General features: G+C 39.8%; 1 protein-coding gene across 3 annotated transcripts in view; it reads right to left on the bottom strand.

The window, feature by feature from the left end:
* Positions 1–1924: 1924 nt before the first annotated feature.
* TRIM8 (tripartite motif containing 8) overlaps positions 1925–22183 on the bottom strand; it is a 72688-nt gene continuing 52429 nt past the window's right edge. For all 3 annotated transcript variants that reach the window (XM_089509761.1, XM_089509762.1, XM_089509760.1), the window contains 5 exons: positions 16779–16874; positions 15735–15968; positions 12791–12822; positions 11442–11557; positions 1925–5099 (listed from right to left, as the gene is read on the bottom strand). In XM_089509761.1, the coding sequence (XP_089365887.1) occupies positions 4492–5099; positions 11442–11557; positions 12791–12822; positions 15735–15968; positions 16779–16874 (1086 nt within the window). In that variant the 3' untranslated portion in view covers positions 1925–4491. The remainder of the gene's footprint in view (positions 5100–11441; positions 11558–12790; positions 12823–15734; positions 15969–16778; positions 16875–22183) is intronic.

The following is a 22183-nucleotide window of genomic DNA, read 5'->3' as shown; positions in this document are numbered from 1 at the left end:
CCACAGGATATAAGCCACTGAGGTTAAAGTAGAATCATAGCGCAACAACTATATAGTGTGAGAGAGCCCTTGGTTAAATTCTGCCTTCTATATTATTCCTATAGGTGCAGGAAGCCTCTTAGTGGCAACCTGACTAGTATAGAGGGAACCTCCATGGCTGAATGCAGCCAACATATGGCCAACATATAGAGGTATGTCAAAACCCATGGACCTTTGATGGATGAATGCTTGTAACAAAGTGATTTGTTCAACATGGAATAGGATTGATGGAAAACAATAAAACAGCAGTTCTGGAATTTCTCAGTTATGGACTTGCTAGAACAACCATGTAGGAACTGTTTAGAGACCCAATATTTCCTTCCCCATCAAGAGGAACAGCTCAGAAGATTTAGTGCTTCTGATTACCCACTCCCTCTACCACATCAGAAAGCAAAGGGTGTATTAAACCATGTAATCCGGAAGACATCTATTGTTTTGAGTCAGATTCAAACCAGTCTGAAGTTAAGGACAGACATGAGTTGGTAGGGTGTTGCATAGGTTTTACCATTTCCCTATGAAACAGCAGCAGTGAGAGAAAATCCTTACCTAACATGTCACCTTCTGATTTTCTTCCTATGCTGAAAGGAACTTGTTATTTTTCTACTGGTGAACCCCCCCCCCCCCAAAAAAAAAAAAACAACCCTCCATTGTGCCTTAGCCTCAATGACTGTTGAGAACCCCGTTCTCCACATTCCAAATACCATTGCCTTGGCCTCTAAGGGAGAGAAGAGCAGCCAAGATTCGCTGGGCTTAATCCCTTCCCCTACTGCATTTCTTGTGTACTGTATATTTAGATGAGAAAACAGGATTGGGAAGCATTACATTAGTGATTGATGAGCCATTCTGGGAAACTTTTTAGCTAAAGGGTTTGGTATAAATACTAGAAATAAACAAACAAAATATACATGTTAAAGTAACAAAAAAGTAACTTGTGGTGCTTTGGGACTTATCTGGTGCCAATGTATTGGCCCAAAACAGAGCTTGGACCATTTGTTTTTAAGCATCGTAACTCCTAGAATCCTTTAATTAGCATGGCCAACATGAAGTTTTGTTTCAATCTGTTCTGGGGGGCGGGGGATCACTTAAGAAAAGAAAAATACTTCAGTCTATTTCATTCCAATACAGCAGCAATTACAGGGGCCTCATGTAGCCCCTACAACCTATGTCAAGCCTAGATCTGATGTAGACCTCCTCCAGTCACATAAAATGGGGTCCAGGGATTGATTTAAGAGTAAGAAGGCTGTGTGGATGAGTAGTTTGAGTACTCGCCCACTTCCTTTGCTTGCAGCTCGTGCCTATCAGTCATTATGAGGCAAGCTGAGATGAAGGTGTTATTAGAAGACGCTTTGGGGAGTGGGGGATTCTTTGTAATGCTTACATTTTTAGGCCCTGGAGCCCTCTTAAAGCCCTAAAAACATTTAATTTTTTAAAAAAGAGATACACTTTCAGAATGTGTAATTCTCTTCTAAAACACTCTATCAGCATCTTGTTTTAACTCCTTAACAAAATTTTTTTTTCCATTAAAAAACATGTAATCTTCCAGTCCTTGTGGTTGCCCACCCTTGATTTAAACAGACAAGTTTGCTAACACAAATAGTTTGGCTCCTAGGATTCCATCTCCACTATGTACTTTTACATCTCCCATGGACCAAGAGAAAAGTAACTCTGGCTCTTGCCACCAGGACACTCCCTTGCCTTGTCAGCTTTTTCACTTGTTCATCTGTTACAAGAAGCAACTGCATTTAACCAAACCAAACCAAAAAGAAAAACAAATAAGGAAAAAACTGGGAAGAAAAAGCATTTTAAACACAAATAAAAACCAGCATCCTAGAACAGATGTGGCTGATTTATATTAAAAGTCTTTTAATAACTGATTTTCATTTTTAAAAGTATTAAAGATGCCATTTAATTAGAATAAGTTTGTATATTCATAAATAACAGTAAAAAATACTGTGAGAGAAAATTATCTTATTATCCACAAGCCTATTAAGCAGGGAAAATACTAACTGAAGGAATGTAAGTGGATTAGGCCTCGTGACCAAAGAAAGATAAAGTACAGAATGGTTGATCAGTTTCCTGCACTCACTGCCTCCTCCAAATACTTCAAACGGATCAGTTGGATAACAATATAAATACACTTGTAAATCAGTGATACTACCACAGCCTTGAGACCCAGCCCTACTTGCAGCTTGCTCCCAAGTGTACACAGGATATCTACTGTCATATTTAGGGAAAATACATAAGCCAAATTAACCCATAATTCAGCTACTATCTTCAGGGGAAATAACAATGGAAGACCAATGGATAGGCATAAGAACTATATAAAATCTCACTACTTAAAGGCTCTGTGGATTAAAAGGATTAGTCTCTGTCTTTTCCTATAGATGGGTGGCTGTCATTCAGCGTAGTCCAGAGGTGAAGAATGTGTGGTTACTGAACAGCAAAGCTGGTGGTGAAGGAGGATGGGAACTGCTGATAACATCTGGAGGGCCACAGGTTCCTTACCCTGCTTAGATTGTGGAGTGGTAAATGGTGGAGACTAGCTGGAAGACACTGGCACTACTAGGTCGATTTATTAGTCACACATTTTTTTAAAAAAATGTCTAGGCCTTTGTTCTCTTCTTTCTTTTTTATGTGGGAGAACTGGAAGCAAGAAATTGAGGTGTCCATGCATAGGATTCTGTTAGTGATGGGTTATGACTGAAGAGAAAGAGAGGCCTGGATGATGAGTGAGGAAAAATTGGATTTTAATTGCTTCTGAGGAGAGGAAGGAAAGGGAGGAATAAATATGTTGGGGAAGAATATATAAGGATGTAGTTTTGGAAGGAGGATTCATTTGGGGAAGAAGTGGAGAATAAATTACTCGGTTTGATATTTAGAACTGAGTGTAGATATCTGCTTTGTAGGTTTCGTGGTCTGGGACAGCTTTCTCTCTCTCTCTCTCTCTCTCTCACACACACACACACACACACACACACACACACACACTGTCCTCTTATGCAGCCTTGCATAGAAATAAATTCCATTGAGTTCTATGACATGTACTGTCATGTAAGTTTTCAGAGGATTGCAGCCTAGATGAGGTACAAGAAAATCATAAATGATTTGCAAAAGGTATCTCTAGCACAACCATTTAGTCTCACAAATAATGTTTACAATGAAAACGGTTTTTGTTTTAAATGTAAACAGAAATCTTCAGGAAGCCAAATCCTGTGACATATTTTATACTGCACTGCCTATCAGAACATGTAAGGAGGGCTGCAATTTTAATTTGCGAGTCTCACAATTTTAATCAAGACTAGCAGGTAAGAAATAAGATCCAACTATCACACACGGTGCATCTTATTTTTAAATACAGCACTCATAAATTATACAAACCTTTTACCCTGCATTCCTGAGCTCAGTGCACTGATTGTTTGATCCAATCTTCCAATATATCTAAACATAAACTACATTCTTGATGTATTCCAGAAAGTTCAGGTTATGGCCTAACATTACTGACCAACCCTCCTCATTCTTTACCCAGTTCTTGCATTTCTAATTAGATTATTCCAAAGGTAATTCAAAGTGCCATCCAGTTTTAAACGATGTTGGACTTCTGTTTGAATAAGACTTCCACACTCCCAAAGAAGGTGGCCAAAGCAGTGCCTATGGAGGCAAAGCAGAACAAGGTGTTTGCACTAAGTGATCACATTTATTTGAATATTTTTGTGTGTGTTCTAAAATTGGTTACAGAATAAATACCTGCGCCTTATAACAGGAAGTCCACTTTTTTTTTTAATACAAAGTGCTTGTTAGAGGAAGTTGCATCAACGAAACACAGGAAGGAATGTGTGCAACTTGACACACACTTCCCTCCTGGAAACTAAAACAGATTTTTTTTTAATTTCTTTTTTTCAGTTTCTTTTCCCTTTTTTTGTGCATTTCATTTCCTGCCATTGTGTATTTACAAATCTCTGAAAGAAGAAGAAAAAGAATGCCAATATGCACAATACGTGGCCTTTTAACACACAAAAAAAGTCAGCCTTAAAAAAAAAAACCTACGAGTGTCATTTCTGAATGAATCAATGATAGAAATGTTCTCCTCTTAAAAATGGTAAGGAAAAAGAAATTTTAAAAGCAAAACCAAAGAGCCCAGAAACTGAAGTAGAAAAGGATCATTTGTCCCTTTAAAAGTTTTCCAAGCTGGAAAGTATCACTGTCACATGATCCAGAAGTAGATGCTTGATTGAAATCCTTGTTAATGTCTTCCACAGCCCTCCCCCAAACCTGATACAAGGGGAGGATTATTTTTTTAAAAAATTAAATTAAAAATAGAGATGACAGCAATGCCCCTCTGAGACTCTGTGGTAGGGAATAAATGGAAATGGATTTGATTTAAAACAACAGAAACTAGATTTTTAAAAAAGAAAAATCTTCAAAAATCAGCAGGATGCTATCCAAACAAGACAGTTAACTGGTGACATAGTGTTTGGTGGAAGGCTGACCATAAACTCTATAGAAATCCTGGCGTCCATGTTGCTGAGATGCATCAATCCATTCTCTCACTGCCAAGCCCGGGAGCGACTGAGGTACAGATGGAGCAGGAGGGAGGGGGTGAGAATATTCCTGCGACGACACTGTCCACGGAAAGTGGCCTGACCGTGGGTATGGTTGATGCGCGTTGTGATTGGATACTGAAGAACAGTAACAGTTGTCCACTGAGCAGACAAGAATTTTGCGCCCACCATACTGGGACAGCACAGATTGCTGAGATGATGTGCTGTTGGGATAGTGGGAAGGATTGAACATCGAGCCAGAGTGAACTGGTTGGGGGCCACTGGGGAGTCCTACTATGTGCTGCGTGGAGCTACAAGGCACCATGGGTTGTGCAGACTGGCCTTCGCCAGCAGAAGCCCCCTGGCTCACGTATTGGCTGGCAACGGGTCCCGAGGATGGCTCCAAAAAGCTGGCTTCTGGAAAAGCTGTGGAGTGCTTGCGTTTCTCGGCACCTGAGTTACTGACGCTGCAAGGGTACATTGGGATGCTCTGCAGGAATGGCACCGGGGTGCTGAAAGGACCTGGAGGGAAAGAGAGAAGACAGGTGCTGTCACCTTCATCAATGTTAGGCCTGCCTTTTTGATTTAGTGTGCAACTGAGATCCTCTCCAGAGAGCAAGCAAAGCATACTCTGAGAAGGAATGGAAAGAGATGAGCAGCTTCAAAACCAGTGATTGTGTGTGTGTATTGGGGGTGGGGGGGGGGTGGGGTTCAAAACAGAAATTGGGAAAATAACACCTGATTAGTTTACCCAGTACTCCCCAACTCAACACCTTCCAGCTCTGTTGCATCACAACTCCCATCATGCCAGAAAGTACAGCCACTGGGGATGGTAGATGTTGAAGTCTATCACATCTGGGGGAGGTACTAGGTTGAAGGAGGCTGACCAAGCTCCATTCTAGCTCTCCTCCATGTTCTAAATCAGAAGTAGCTAACTTTTAACAGGAAAAGCCAGCCTGGTGTAGTGGTTTGAGCATTGGACTATGGTTCTGGAGAACAGGGTTTGAATCCGAACTGAGCCATGGAAATCCACTGGGTGAACAAACTCTCAGCCTCAGAAGATAGCATGGCAAACCCCCTCTGAAGAAATCTGCCAAGAAAACCCAATGAAAAGGCTGTAGAACCTGTAGATGTGTGACCACAGATATTTTTTCCAGAATTTGGCACAGAATACCTGCAGCAGGCCAAACACATGGGAAGCACTGTATACAAAACAAAAGCCATGCTCTAGATCCTTCCTGTTTCAGCTCTGCAGAGTTGCCTGGCTGCTCCCAGTTCTTACAATAAACAAATGAACAGAAAGCCCAAGTTTCACAAAATGGTATTATCTACACTCTGAACATGGTGCTAATGTCCAGAGTTTCTCCATTGTACATAACTGAGACAAAAGGTATTTTTGCTGTATTACTTGGATTTCTGAGGCCCAGATGAGGGGCTCAAAAACTGAGGTTGTAGGCTGAACACCTTACAGGTAGCTCCCATATCTTGTTCCTAGCATTTCAGTCACAGTGATGCCCGGTACAAAGTGTTTTAAATGTGTGTGCTAACTGATGTTTGAGTTTAACAGATATAAGGACATTTGTAATCTTTTTAAATTATTTTTTTGGTGAGCTACCCAGGATTTGTGTTATGGCGTGGTTATAGAAATACAATTACAAACATAATTGAACAAGGGGCATACAATCTGCTCTGAGTCCCAGTTCTGGGAAAAGAGTGGGATACAAATCATCATCTGCTATCCACAAGGTATTTTGAACCATGAATATCATCAATTACCACTCAAACTTTCAATTGTCAGGAATTATGGGACTTGCAATCCAAATCTGGAGAGCATCAGGCTGCTACTCTTCTTTAGATACACTAATTTACTTGCACTAGCCAAGCCAGGCAAACCCTGTTGCTCTGCAACTCTTTCCCCAAATATGCTATCTTCTAGATTTTTTTTTTGGGGGGGGGGGGCAAGAATCCCAGGATTTGTGACCTGACCTGGCTGGGACCAATGGGAGCTAATGTCCAAAACATCTGGAGAGCAATATGGTTGCTCCTGTATTACTACAGGCACAGCTTGGAAAATTTATTTTCTGGGAGTACAACCACCTGATTTCTCCAGTAAGCATGGCCAGAGAAATCTAAGGCAAAGAAGGTGAAGTGAGACTCACAAGAGGAGAGGAGCCATAGGGAGCAGAGATTCAGTGTGGAGAACTGCATTCTCACTGCCATTTCCCCAACAGGTAAAGCCAAGATCTGCCATTCCTTGTCATAATTTCCCAGTCTTGCCCTTGTTCCTTCTGATATGCTCTTTCCTGTGCCTTAAAAAAATCTAACTTACCTATGGCAAGTGGAAAATGTTTTACCCAGCAAAAGTTTGAGCTGCAACTTGCACAATCTGATACTAGTGTTCAATCTGTAGGCCAAAACACCCAGAGGGCAAAACACTGTGAATATCTGTTCTACAATAACTTTGATTCCAAAGCATATAAAAAAGCAGAAAACACTCCTTTCACTCACTGTCTGGTGCTCATATTATCAAGCTCTACCCTCCCCACTTTTTGCTTCTTCTGCATCTTCCTCTCAAAGATGCTTCTTGGCAAATAAATTCTATGGCATGAGGAGAACCAATACTCTTATGTGACTGCCTCTCTTAGATTTCTTGAAAATCAGTTGGAAAATGTCAGATCATTTTCAACATAGCCTATTTCATTTGTAGGAAGTGAATAAAACAGTCCCTATTGCTGACCGGTTAACTCATACACTTTTAGTTGAGAGTATGGAACTTGGCACATTTACACACTGACCCACAGTTTTTTTTAAAAAAGAAGACATGGAACATAGCAAGCAATGCTGCCCATCAACCATCTCAAAAAAAGCAAGAAATGGGTATTTTAGTGTATAAGTTTAACATACTGAGCGCTAAATACACTCTTTAGCAAGGTCTCCAGTCCATGAGATGGAAAATGGATGGCAGATTTGTAGCAGTTACTTAGAGCCATACCTCACTTTACAAAAGCCTTTGACAAAGAAGCTCCCTTTTACTCCTGTCCAGCCGGTCTTCCTTGGCCTTTATTTAGCTGGAAAATTTTTAGCACTCTAAGTGGTAAGATGGTGAAGGAGGGCTGGAGAAATAAAAACTTTTCGTGTCAGGTGGCCACAGCATGGCTGCAATATTCAATTCAAAAAGCTTGAGCTTGGGGTGTATGGTATTCTGCTCTAGCCAATGCTATAGTAGTTGTGTGACCTGCTTACAACAGGCAAGGTAAACAGCAACTGCCTCTAGAATCCCTTACTGCACAGACTCAACAGCAAAACAGAAAAGTGGAAGGTGATGAAGGGGGGAGGGGGATAATCTCTGGGTAAATTTTAGAAGTAGTCCAAATGGTCCCCCAAAAATTCTACATGTTATTTGTTTCCTCGTGCAAGACTTCCCTGACTTGTTTTTTGTTTGTTTTTTCATTTGACATATACATGCTGTTCATTTGGGTAAAATATCTGCTGAAACATGTTGAAGTGCTCTTGTTTTTTTGTGATATAGGAACCAATTCCTATTCTTTCCATGTTATTTCTGCCTCTGATACCAAATTTTCTGCTACTGAGGCATACCAGTAGCTTTAGTCATAATCAGAATTCATATATCTCTTGCCTTGCAAGAAGGTGAAGCAATGACTTAAGGTAGAGGGGATAAAAGACCCAGAGAACTTTGTGAGTCATCATCCATGCCTCCAATACAGTATTCAGATCTCTGCTTCTGGCCCAAAGTTTTGTTAGCCAGATATTGTCAAGCATACTGCCACCACTATCAGTAAAACTCTAAGTATATGTAAATCAAGGGTTGATAAAAGTGTATTTCTCCAGATATTGCTGGACTACAACTTCTATCAGCTCTAACCAGTATAGACAATAGTGAGGAATGCTGGGAGCAGCAGACCAACAATTTCTAGAGGGCTACACTTTGTCCATGCCTGGCATAAATAAGGGTCTGCAAACAAAACTAAGCTTTGGACCATGTCAAATCATACAGCCAGATCACAGGAAAAGTGGTCACTACCTTCTATCTATCCCAGTTGGGATGTGGAATAACAGCTGGTGCAGCACCAGTAATACTTCCCTATACTGTACTACCAGATACATTTGCGATATGTAGCCTGCAATAAATTCTGGTTCATCTTATAGTTCTGGTATACCACTGTATTTGAGACAATGCATTTGGACACTTGGCTATGTCAAGCATGTAGACTCATAAAAGCCAAAGTTGGCATAAATTGATAAGGAACTGGGGCTGTGCACCACAAACCATATATTCAAACCTCAGAGGAGTGCTCTTGAGTCTGGCCCTATTCTTCAGTCACAAGACACTGAGAATGTAAGACTTTGCTAGTAGGCCAGTATCTTTCACTGTTCAACATTTTCTAGTGAGATACTTGCATATATATATATATATATATATATATATGCAATTTATGTACATTTACTTAAAGAAGCATTACAGGAAGTGTATATTACAGTGTGTCTACATGCATAGACTTTGGGGGAAGGGGTTTCCCTCGAGAGAGGATTGGTTTAGTCTATGTATGTTCAGTTTAAAGTTTCTCATCTAACTTTATTGGGATCTTAGCCATCACAGGGAAATGTTCTCTCACTCTAGAACATGTTCATTTATAAGTAAAAACCTAGAACGCATTTTATTTCAAAACTGGAGTGGATCTAACAGTAGACTGAAGCTCTCTATAAATATCAACTGCAGAAAATGTTTTAGGAACTGCCACTATATGCCCAAGTCATTGCTTCTTTAAAAAATATTTAAAAGTACATGCTTTCAAAAATCCTGGCTTAGCCAGTCTATTTTATGCTTTGCAGCTGGGAAATCCTCATTCTGTAATCAGAATGTATTAAGTCAGTCATTGAATTAGGGAGTTAAGAAGGAAGAACCTTGATTCCCCCTTCCAATTCCCTTCAATACCTAGACCCAAATCATCCTTGACATCCAACTTCCTCTTCAAAATCCCCAGGGAAGGAGGGCCTGCCACTGGATCAGTCAATCTGTTTTAATGCCAAGCAGGATGTACACTTAATTAGATTTCTTTCTACGATACTCAATCAGAGGTTAGGGGGAGAATACCTTTTTGGATTGCATCTCCTAGAATTCCCTAGCCAACATAGCTTGCAACTGTGCTGGCTGATGGTTTCTGAGAGATGCAGTCCAAAATGTTACCTTTCCCACGTTCTGTATTCAACCTATATTTGCAAGAATGCAATTTGAACCCATTGCTTTCCCCCTAGATCTGACGATCACTCCAAAGAGGAAATCATCTGCCACTTTACATGAACCATTAATTTAGGTATCTGAAATCTCAAGTCTTTTTTGTGCCAAACCCAAGTTTCATTTGTATGTCACGTGTTTTAACCAATTATCATCCTTTCAGAACCCTTTGAAAATGGATCTAAATATGCCTGCTAAAGACAAACTACACCTGTCTTGCAGAGCAGTGCTTTTGCCTCTAGTGTGTTGCTATTCTGCTTTGGTTACTACAGTCCTAAAGAGAAATGGCATTTTGGTGGCAGGAAGCCCTGAATTGTGTTCACTCTGGAAATGTTATGCATATCTAACAGTTTTTAAACTGTCAGGGAATTTTCTCAAAAGAAGCAAGGATTCTATGGGGACAAAAAGGGAAAAATAAGCAGCAGAGGTGTTTCAGATCCAGAAATATAAAGCAGAAGTAAGGCTGAGATTCCAGCATCAGCCAATTCATGAAAACTTAGTACGTACTTCACAACTCTGGAGTAGTTTATAAGCAGAGAGATTTGAAAGCAAGTCCCTACCAAAGATATGCTGAGAATTATATAGTATCAGGATGGAGGATTAGGCTATGTGGGGAAGAGAGAAATTAGCGGATACTGTGGCTACAGATAATAGAGAGAATCAACTGCTTGAAATTTCATACTAAAGGTTGGTAAATCTTGCCGTTCATGAACTTCTCCAAGTCTTGGGAGACGGGAACCACCCTGTAAGTCTCAAGCCTTAATTCCACCTGGTTCCAACTCTTGAAGACAGGAAGAACTGGAAAAAAAACCTTTTCCTTCTATTCAGAGACTTTAAATTACCACAGGATAACATCTGCATTGCAGTGATTGGGAAGAGCCTCTGTTTAAAAAATGCCTGCACCTTTTGGGGAGGGCTCTCTCCTGATTTAAAGCTAGGCTTCTAGTTAAATGGAGGGGGGGAGCAGGCCTATTGCACTTCAGATGTTGCTGAATTCCAGTTTTTCAGTTTACAGCCAACATGGTGGCTTGAGGAGATGAGAGTCCAATAACATCTAGAGGGCTGTAACTTCCCCACCCCTGCTCTACAATACTAAGGCAGGAAATGGGCAAGAGGGCAGATTCGTCAGGCCTTGCACAAACCCCTGATATTTCAAGATTCACCATTATTTCAATGAAACTGGTAGTGGCCAGGGACTGCTGAAGTTTCAGGATCGATCCCAGAAATATAGATAGCATCAGGGGGGCAAAACATCCAGCCTCCAGATGTTGTTGGACAGCAACTCCTAGCCTTAGCTGTATAGCCAATGATGAGGCATGTTGAAAGCTGCAGCCCTACATCTAGAAATCTGCATGATTCTCACCCCTTAGCATAGAGCAAAAATAACCTGGCTCTGGAGAAGCTATTTCTGTAGAACATATCCCTTTTCCTGCAACTGCTCCCCTCACCCTTTCAGTTATACCTAGATCTCGGCCTGAAAGCAATATGCTGACCAACTACAACAAGGCTACTTAGGGAGAAATAACATAGAGATAGATGAGAATCCTTCTGCTTAAGCTGCAGTTTACACAAATGTGATTTACGAGTTTTTAGACAGAGGCTTCACTCACCTTCTAGAAGTTTTCGCAACTGTTTCTCCTTCTTGGCAATTTCATTCAGGAAGAGCTTGGAATTGAGGTGGCCAATCTTGGGAGGTGGCAAACTGCCTCCTGTGCAGTTCTGGGTCCTTAAAAAAGGAATATTACAATGTGTTATTGAATGGGATGGGCCCAAGTACCACAAGGTTTCTTCCAGAAAGGGATCAGCTCAATTTGTTTTCCACATCTGTAAGAAAATTCGTTTTCCTTCCCTAGCCTTGTGAGGAGGCAATTCTGCAAATAAAGGGTCTTATGATTTTGTTTCTCTAATGCTAATTAAAAAAAATGTTTTCAGGTTTGATTTCATTCATCACTATCACCTTTCCTTACAATTACTTGTCAGTAACCAGCCTCAGAATTGTTCACTATCACTAACACTAAGCCAGGATTCAGTTTAGCCATATAGGTTTACTCAGCTTTGGGTGGAGATCTAGGGGCAGAGCCCAAGACAATCCAATGTGCAACACTAATTCTTTGCTTTCCCACACTTGACTAGAGACAAGCAACATATCAAAACAGAGAGTCCACTGGTGTTAAAGCAGAGAAAATCTTAAGAGCTGGAATTTGGTCAATAAATCTTTACTGAAAGGTTCCCCAGTCTTTGCCTGATTCTGTTCCTGTACTATGGGTTACCATTGCCCATTAAGATATTGTGCTGACTTTTAACCAGCTTTTGCAGACTTATCCTCCCACCATCAGTTCTCACCTGAACTCCCTATGATTCATGAGAATCCCTAGTATTTCCCTCTGTTCCACATATTATAATTCAATTTGTTATCAAACCTCCTTCTGGAAAGCTAAGTAGGCTGCACATCTTACCACTTTCACTGCAAGCCAGAATTTCCCCCCCATTATTTCCCTCATGTTTAGCTCATTCGTGTTACATGCTGAAAAGAGGCCAGTTTTTAAAATATTTTCTTTAAATAAAGCTATCAGAATTTAATGGTAGCAAAATCATTCCTCCGCCATCCCTGTCTGTATGTTTTGGCACTCTGTATCTTTTGTAGTCACTGCTGCTCAATATCACGTATCATTACAATGCAATAAATTAAGCCATAGGTAGAACAATAATTTAGGGTATGGGGGATGGAGGAATAAGGGAATGTTTTTGTTACTGGTTTTGAATTGTATTTGATTAGCTGTTGGGATGGGATACAAATAATAATAATAATAATAATAATAATAATAATAATTGGGAAATCTACAAAATAAAAACATCCCTTGATAACTCTAGGTCCATGCCCAGAAGACCATCTATAACTGTTGCATCAGATGCAGCCTCTTTCACTCAAATCCAAATGGCCAGGAAAATGATTTCTTACCTATCCATCAAGATTTTCACTGACTTGGTATTCTAGGAAGGAAAACAAAAAAATGGAATAAAGAACTGTCAGTCATGCAGATCCTGCATCACAGCAGCTTCTAGTCACAGTTTCATAAGACTTCCCAGTTGTTCCCACTGGTTCCACAGAATAAGCTTCTCCCACCCATCCTCAACACAACCACACAGAATACTGCACAGATACAGCAACTCTGTTGTAAGGGGCCAAAGCTCAAAATAGGGCACATGTATTACATGTAAAAGATATTTGCATTTCCAAGCAGGTTACAAAATTAAGAACTTCTGTTCAAGACCCAAGGAATAGAACCAGTCAGTGTTACAACTCTACCTGTTACAAGGCAACTCCATATAGTGAATTAGGAAGACAGTACTGAACTGCTTGACAGAGTCATTGTCATAATTAATAAAAATGCATGAAAAGCAGTTTTAAGAAGTACTATGTAAGTGCTAAGCTGCTGTTTTTATAATGCACAGGGCCTATTACTTTATGGCTCTACTGACTCTTCCATCTTTGTTGGATTGGAGTGGTCGAACTTAATCCTCAGCAGCATACAACTTCTTAGCAAAGTGCAAAAGGAATGTTGCTGCTTTACCAATTTCTCATTTTTTCCCAGGCCCCCTAGCTCATAAAGGTAGACTCAGGAGGTGCAGAGTACTTAATCCATCTTACTGGTATTCTTTAGGTCTTTTCTGAAGGAATCCAGCATGCCAAGGAGAAACAATTTAGCAAATCTTTATACTGATGGGAATTTTATCCCAGGCCTCAGCCTAACAACAGTTTATATGTTGCATCATAGTGATTCCAGACTTCAACCTGCCACATCAGCTATAGTCCACAACACACCGCCTAGGAACTCTGAAGCACATGTTTCAATGGATTATTCTCAGATCTCTGGGTCTCCTTAGTTGACTATCATGCCTGCCCCTGCACTTATGAGACCACCAAATAATTCTAGACTGCTATCTTGTACCCTAGCTCCAGAAAGATTTCCGTTCCAACTGGGCTCTATCATTCCTCTAGTAGCCTGCCTGGGATACTTGTTGAACTACAATGATGCCAACAGTGGATCAACCCCCACAAAGGGAATACACTCTAGCAGAGTGTAAATACCCTGTCAATCAGCTGCCAAGATTTACTGGAAAGCCTCTTTTTGACAGGCAATACTGTTCTAGAGGTCAAGGGTATCTTGTCTTTCAAAAATGAGGAGTGGACCATCTGGTCTATGTTACAAGGAAGATTAGCCACCAAAGGGGCTGGTGAGCAAAACCTTACTCTGAGTACAAGGTCTGAGATGACCCTTTTATTCATTAGTCTGCTGTACAACAAGAGACTATTCAGTCTAGGAAACCAGAAGAGGAAACCTGTTTGAGTGCTGGTTATATACCACCGGCTGTGAGGGGAATCCCACACCAAGGTAAGCTATCAAAAGCAGCCTGTCAGTTAAGAATTCCATCTTCCTGAACTCAAAGACAGAGTGGACACTGTTCATGTTCTAGACAATCACTGACTATCAAAACATTTTATACATCCCACATTACAGGATCAACATGAGTTAAGATTGTTCACCAATTGTATGTTGTTTATGTTATTTTATGCCCTTGCCCTAAGATTTACGTAGGACAAACCACAAGAAATTTGAGGATTAGAATGAGGGAACATAAAAGTAAAACCAGAAATGGAAGTCTGGATACCCCACTAGTAGAACATTTTTCATAATTGGGTCATTCTCCGGATTCCTTAATTTTTTTTTGCTATTGAGTCAGTTAATTATGGTCCCTTTCATAGAGGATCAGCACAAAGTAAACTTTTACATGAGAGGCATTTTGGATATACAAATTAATTTCCAGCAAACCCTTGGGTTTAAATTAACGTTTGGACTTATCTGTTTTTTTTTTAATGTTGTAAACATATATTCATTATATGGGACACTGATATATTTTTGTTTTTTTAAATTCTTTTATTTATTTTGTTATCTATTTAGTGTGGTCCCTTTAATTGAGAATTTCCACAAAGCCAGCTTGCATAAAGTGAGGCATTCTGACAATAGAAAGTATTTTCCAGTAAACCTTGGGTTCACATGAATTGTTGGAACTTCATTTAGAGATAGTAAGTACACATCTACAATATAGGATATTAATACAGTCATGTTTGCTCATGAGTCTGCAATTTAAATCAGTATCAACTGTAACATTGTATTATTTTCTCAGCTCATTGTTCACTACATTCATATTATTGTATGACATATTATTGTATGTCACCATGAACATTGATTCCCCTGGGAAAAGGTGGAATATAAATGAATTATATTATTATTATGTAATTCAGCCTGTTCTTAAGTCTCACATGTTGGGAGATTTAGATGCAGTACATGCCGCCCAAAAAAGGCAGCCTGCCAGTGCCAGTTTTTCCTCCGCAGGGAAGCCGCAAAACCACGTGGCTTCCCTATGGAGTAACAAGTGTGCCACAGTGCGCCATTGGCGCACTTGTTACACAAGCGCCGTACGGATGCTGCGCAGCACTTGTGTAACAACGGCGGTGCCCATGTGTACATACAGGTCTCCTCTCTCTGTGACAATATTTTTTGTTGCTAGAAAGGTTTCAAAATGGCTGAAGGAAAGAAGCCAGAACCAAAAGAGTAACAGATACGATATGACAACTATAGCAGGTAAGGCCAAAGTATTTTAAAGAGAGCAACATGAGTTCTGTCTAATAAACACAGATGAAAATGCCACACGGTAACTTGGTACCTTTGAAGGGATAGCATATAATAGCTATGCAAAGCTTGTAAAGAGAGAATACAACCATTATTGCACTGAGGTTGTCATCATAAGAGCCAAAGGATCCATAAGATCCTTCCTCATCCCATGGCCAAGTGAAGCACTCCACTGGACCCTCCCCTTCCCCCAACTAACCCCCACATCACCTTCATGAAGTTGATGTCCTCAGTCTTGTCATACATGACCTGAACAGAGCTGAGAAGTTTCTTGGCTTCTTGCATACGCTCACTGAGGTGGAGCACCTGGGCAGCATTCTCATTGCAGAACTTTGCTTGGGCCTTGTCTAGGATCTCCATAGTCTTGCGCAGGTCCTCATCAAGGATCTGGTGCATTTTCTCATACTGTAGACGCACCTCATCTTTTAGCTGGTTCACCTTCTCCTAGTGGAATGAAAGAGAGAGGAAAAATACCTACAGTCAGCCTACAAACCTATATAATACTCTTGAGAGACTAAAATGGCTGCTCCTACACACTTTTGATTCTCTGCACTCTTGTACTTTTTACTTGCTTAGTGTTGACAGACTATTGGGAAGTTCCAGAAATTGTTCAAGAAATTAGTACAACAAAGTGTTCAGAACTTAGAACCATAGGTGAAGAATCAATATCCTAATTCAGTTTGATGGAAATCACTAAATCAGACTGAACATCCAGAAATAAACCCAGAACAGGGTATAATTACTTAGAGGAGGCAGAGAGCTATGAGCTTGGTTTTGTTCAAGTTCATGGAATAAAAGACACCAGGTCACAGGATACTGGGACCAATTCTTCTGGGATCAGTACGTGCAGCTCAGAGACGTCCCTGACATCAATGTTATTGGTAGTCCCAACTTAAGTAGAGCCACTGAATCAATGGGATTTAGGAATTGTAATGTGTGAATGTTGAATATGTGATTTTCTAGACTGCAACTTCCAACAGTCTTCACCACTGGTTATGTGGGTCAGGGAGATAGGATTAGAGGTCTAATAACATTGGAGGGCCTATACATTTCACATTCCTGCCATAGTAAACAGGAACCTTATCACTCTGTTTTTGTCAAACTTCTGTAGGTCCACTATGAGGAGTCAAGATTATTACTACAAAGGCTGAAACCCTTTCCTCTGCAAGTTATTATATCAAGGCAGCCATTTCACGGTATGCAAACTCAGTGTGTAAATGCAGCCTGAAGACCAAGGTATAGAATCAAAGTTACTTCAACCAGGCGCTTATCAGATTCCAACTTGTACAGCTGCTCCTCAATGTCTTGTTCACGTTCTTCCAAGCGGTCTTGCTGCTTCACCAGCATCTTCTGCAATAGAAAGGAGAAAAGGCTGTTAAGGTTATTTTAATAGACAACAACAGCACAGGTATTAACAGTGACAAGTGTCCAGAACACAACTGTGCGGACATCTATGATTTCGGAGGGAAATTGCCAGGGGGAAAAAAGCTGCCTTTGCAAACTTATCTCTGCAGTTTTTCAGTTGGTCAGGCAAAAAACCCAAACAAACAAACAAACAAAAACTCTTGAAGTGTTCAAATCCAGAACTGGTTCATAAATTACCTAAGAGCACAGTAAATTTAAAAGAAACTTGTTTCCCTCTAATCTCACCACACTGCTGTTACAATCAGAATTTGCAAAAGTAGTTACAGTGGTTGAGGGATTGTGGGAGCTTTTATCCAAAAAGGACAGTTTGCAAGCTTTGGGTGCAAGGCTTATGCCACTTGCAAAAAGAGAGACTCTGGGCCTCAAACATTTTGACTTTAGTATAAGAACAGAAAACAAATCCCGTGTTTTTCTCCCATGCTTATACAGGCTGCCCTTGCTTTACCCAGGGCTCCGTTCTGGACTCCATCGCTTAAGGCAAAAAGCATGTATGCTCGAGCCCCATTAGATATAATGGGGTTCATGCATGTTGTGCAGTCGTGTGTGTATGCTGCAGGTGCATGCACCATTCACCTGTTCTCCTGGCAGCTTCCGTGTAAGCTGGAAGCCGCCTATAAGCAGCCTGCGTATGGCACAGGCTCACTATACCTAATAACACAGGTTGCCTTGTTGACATTCATATTTTACCATGCTGTATTATAAATATGGAACCATATTTTCCGGTTATTTCCCTCTGAGTTTTAAAAATCTAAATATAGAGATACAGTGTCAGGAATGGCTCTCAGAATTGCTCTACTTCTTTTCTTGATCTCCTGAATAGGTATCTCTTTCCTCACTCCTATCAGCAATGTATTTTCTTATGAGTAAGAAATCACCAGGAGAGTACAAAATCCCATCACCTCACATGTTGATACTATTTTAAAAAGGAGGCCAGTACACACAAAGCTTGACTTGTCAGTTTTGCACTATGATTCACAGATTTCCCTAAATACTGTAGCTCCTCCTAAATTAATGTCTTCCAATGTCTCCATACAGAGGACTCAGGTTTTATTAAATGAGGATAATTTTGCTATGCCAATCTGGTTATGCTCTTGTACACGTTTCCCCCCCATTTCTACTAGAAATTGTTATTTTTATAATATATTTATTTAAAAACTTTTAAATGTAAAGCCATTTCTTCCTGGGGTGCAAAGCAGCTAACAGCAAAAAAGGTAACTTTAACAATTGAAAATATTATTTCCTCTGAAAGCAAACCTTATTAAAAAATCAAACCACTGAAACAGCACTACAAGATAAAACAACAACAAAAGTCAAAATCATTTTTAAAAGGCAAAAACAAACCCCAGTGTGTGTACAAAACTGCAGATTAACAACTATATATTAAATAACATCCTTTTAAAAAGTGTCTCTAAGCAGCTTCCAGAGGATCATGAAAAATAAACTGGGGAACCAAAGCTACAATATAGCTAGGATAAAAAACCTTACGGAATTCAGTTGGACTAACAAGTAGACCACACATACAACTGCACTATATTTTATCTTTCATTTAGTACTTTAGACCGCACCTTCAATGTTACTGCTGCCAGGGCACCCTACACTAGTATTAAAACTAATCAAAACAACCAATGAAAAACATTTCAAAATACTAGTGAAACATATTAAAATAACAGATTTTCACTACAGCAGGTAAGCTCAAAATATATATACATGTTTGAAGGCTTGGGAAAACAGAAACATTGGGCTTAGGTGTGTAAAACTGGGCTGACCAGAGGAACACTTCTCTGGTGCCTTTGACCCATTCAGAATTTGGCAGGTCCACACTTGTTGCCCTTCTCTGAACCTGCTGCAACTCTCAGTGAGCATTATTACACTTTTCTCCCTCCTTCTTTGCTCTTTGTAAAAACATTCCTGTGGAAAACAAAAGTGGTGATGTTACTGTGATCCTGGTGTAAGGCTGTGCAACTTATACTTCTTCAAGCTGAATGTAGCCCACAAGCTACGTATGTGATCTACCACCTTTACCTTTTATTTTTGTAGCCACAGTTGTCATCATTCATAGATGGCAAACTCACAAGCTGTGAAAACCTATTTGAGTGTAGCATCAATGTGAAGCATCAATTTCCATAGTTTGCCTGGTTTTTAGCTGTTCCTTGCCATCACTAGTTTCCCTATCAGTCTTGCCCGTGGAAAAATGATCTTAAGATAGAGGCATTTGGACATTTTCACAACAAATTCACAGATAAAAGAGAACCCAAATAATGCAATGTCTATTCCAAATGTTCCTCCAGCAGTTTCCTGCGGGGAGGGAAGAAAGGACATTTGTAAAGAATCCTCACCAGTTTGGAAGAAGCTGGCGTCAACGTATTTTAAGTAAATAGGTTTTCAGAAGAGAACAGGAAAGCTTCCTCACTGACTTGATATAAGAGGGAAAGTTGCTTTCTTTTCAGGCACATGAACTTTTGTGATTAAAAAACAATCCAGATAAACCAGTCCTGCAGAATCTTTGCCTTTTGCATCAACAGGTGTGTGTGTGTGGGGGGGGGGGAGGGGGTTGTTTTGTTTTTTAATAACCTTAACCATAAAATGCATGTTTATATTTCAGATAAAACTGCCCAGATATAGGGACATTTTTCACACGATGCCACAGATATGCACATTTTTACAGATGCTTGAACTCAATCCTTGATTCATATGTAAAATAGCTGTAGCTGACCAACTATCACATAGGGAATTGTAGCACTAGTTTCGTTATGTTTGGACCTGCCCTCCTTTCAAAGACCTCAGGGCATTTATCCTTGCAATCACCCTATAGAATTGGTTTATCTAAAAGAGACTGACAAATCCATGCCACCCAGGGTGATTCTTCTGAGAACAGGGATCTAGATCCAAGCCTCTCCAGGATGACCTTAATGCTCCATCCATTGTCTTTTGCTTGCAGACTCAAACTCCTATTGCACTCACTTGCCAATTTACTGAGTATCTCCAACACCCAGCAAGAAGGATCAAGGTGAAATAAAACAACATAAAATAAAAGGTTTGTAGCACACATTGCTTTCCTAGGCATGGCTCAAACAAGCAAGCCATTCTACACAAACCAACACCAGTCATAGGAAGAACTGATTTCAAAGATGAAAATAAAGCAGGACAGCATGAAGAGGCTTGGTGATTTATCCACTCTGCCATACTGGCTCTCTTAGGAGCTGACATCTTATGATTCTCATGCCTCTTAGCCGCTAATGACAACTAACATATATACTTGTATAGGTAAACCTCATGTATAAGTCGAAGGTAGGTTTTTGGGCCAAAAATCTGGATTTTAATATGATCTTTGGATAAGTCGAGGGTAAAAGTGAAGGGCATGTAACCAGGGATATAAATGATGTCCTGCTCGTTCTTCTTGTGTCCTCCCAGCCCGGCTGCCACCTCTGAAGTCAACCAGGATGGGAAGAAGCTTGAGGAGGGAACGCTGACTCTATGGTTGCTGCTGAGAAAAGGGGGGAAGCATTTTAATTTTACAGAAAATGCAATTACAGTGGTAACTAATTACTTTTGGGGCTCTGAACTCTAACTGATTAATTGTAAAAAGTAACTTTCCAAGCTTTGTGTCCTCCACAAAGCAGTGAAAAGAACAATCTATCTATAAAACTTACAGCGTACTCTACTTCCAAAGAAGCAGCTTATGTAATAGTTCCTGAGAGATGCCCCATCCAGGCAGAGCTAAATTAGCTAAACTGACAGAAATGCACAAGTACCTTCAAACTACTTACCAAAAATCAATGCACAAAACAAGCAAGCAACATCTACCAATTCCAGTTTCTTTTGTCCTATATCCCTACCCATATCCATCTACTCTTTTCATCTATCATATTGCACTGGTCAATTTGAAACTACAAGCCCACAGGGTAGGAATAGTCTTTTAAAAAATTTATTGCACAGCACCTAGTAGTTTTAAGAACTTGATAAATAAAATATGATGGTGGTGCTGAAATTTGCTTAATTTATTCAGGCCTCAGGATTTGAGCTTTTATTTTCTTAATTAGGGCTGTCACCCCATTAAAAAAGTCTTAGCCAATTATTCATATGAGTTTTAATTAATTAAACCTACACAAATTGCATGTAAGTGAAACCAGTGATCTTTCTAAAGAAACAATATAATTTCCTGATTTCTAGCGTATACATATATATGTTACCATAAGCACAATCCTAGAAGGAACATTGTTATTGGAAAGTGGAGGGGACCACCACTTCGGCCATCATGAACAATTCTTGTGAGTTACTTTTACACCCAGGTACTTTTCAGGATAAACTATGCAAGATTACAATTCCCATCTTCTCCAACTATCATGGCATGTCACAAATACTCTGTTCACTACTCTTATCATTCCTAATCAGCATGCCTACTGGTTGGGGATGATGGGAATAATAATCTGCTACAGCTTTGGGGAAACATGGGACACTTGTTGTAACTACTTGCCTTTAAATTAATGAGTCATTCTTAAAACTGAACTGTTTTCCAAGAACATCTGGACAGCCAAAATTTTCTCAAGAAAGACAAGAAATAACGATGCTATATATCCAAGCTACTTTGGTTAAGAACAACACTATATTTTTTAATTAAATTTTTGGATTAAAAACAATATTAAGGCATACTGTCCTCTCTCTGAGCAAACATAGACATGGCAATAAAGGGTGGGGTGGGAGGAAGCATTTTAAGTCAACCCAATTATTCCCATTTCCTCTCTCTGTAGAAGCTAAGTTGCACTCTGCAGCCCCACTGCCATCAAATGAGAACACTATATTCTGTGCAATCCTAAATTCCTGTAAAAATTGAGAGATGAAACCATCTTAAATCACCTTATCTTAACCAACTGCAATGTGTTAACTTAGATTGGTTCATCTCATCAACAATACATGATAATTAAACAATATGTTTAATTATTTTTGTAGAATGTATGCCATAAGCAGGTTAATTTTATCTATTTTAATTGATTGTATGTACACTGCTATGTAAATTTACAGCGCTTTATAAATAAAGGATAATAATAATAATAATAATAATAAGAAGAAGAAGAAGAAGAAGAAGAAGTCTTGAGAAGGAGATGCCTTGCCAAGGGCTGTTGGTATAGAATCAGTGTTCGATACCTCTAGTTACTATGTTGAGGGCAAACTGCTCATAGCAAACAGAAACATATACACACTCCACACACATTTTATCTTAAGGGGGTGGGAATGGC

This window comes from Sceloporus occidentalis, unplaced genomic scaffold (genome assembly GCF_023333645.1).
Source record: "Sceloporus occidentalis isolate IW3139 unplaced genomic scaffold, rSceOcc1.0.p SCAF_2, whole genome shotgun sequence".
Taxonomy (NCBI): domain Eukaryota; kingdom Metazoa; phylum Chordata; class Lepidosauria; order Squamata; family Phrynosomatidae; genus Sceloporus; species Sceloporus occidentalis.
Note: the sequence above shows the minus strand (reverse complement) of the source record. Positions and strands in the feature narration are given on the sequence as shown.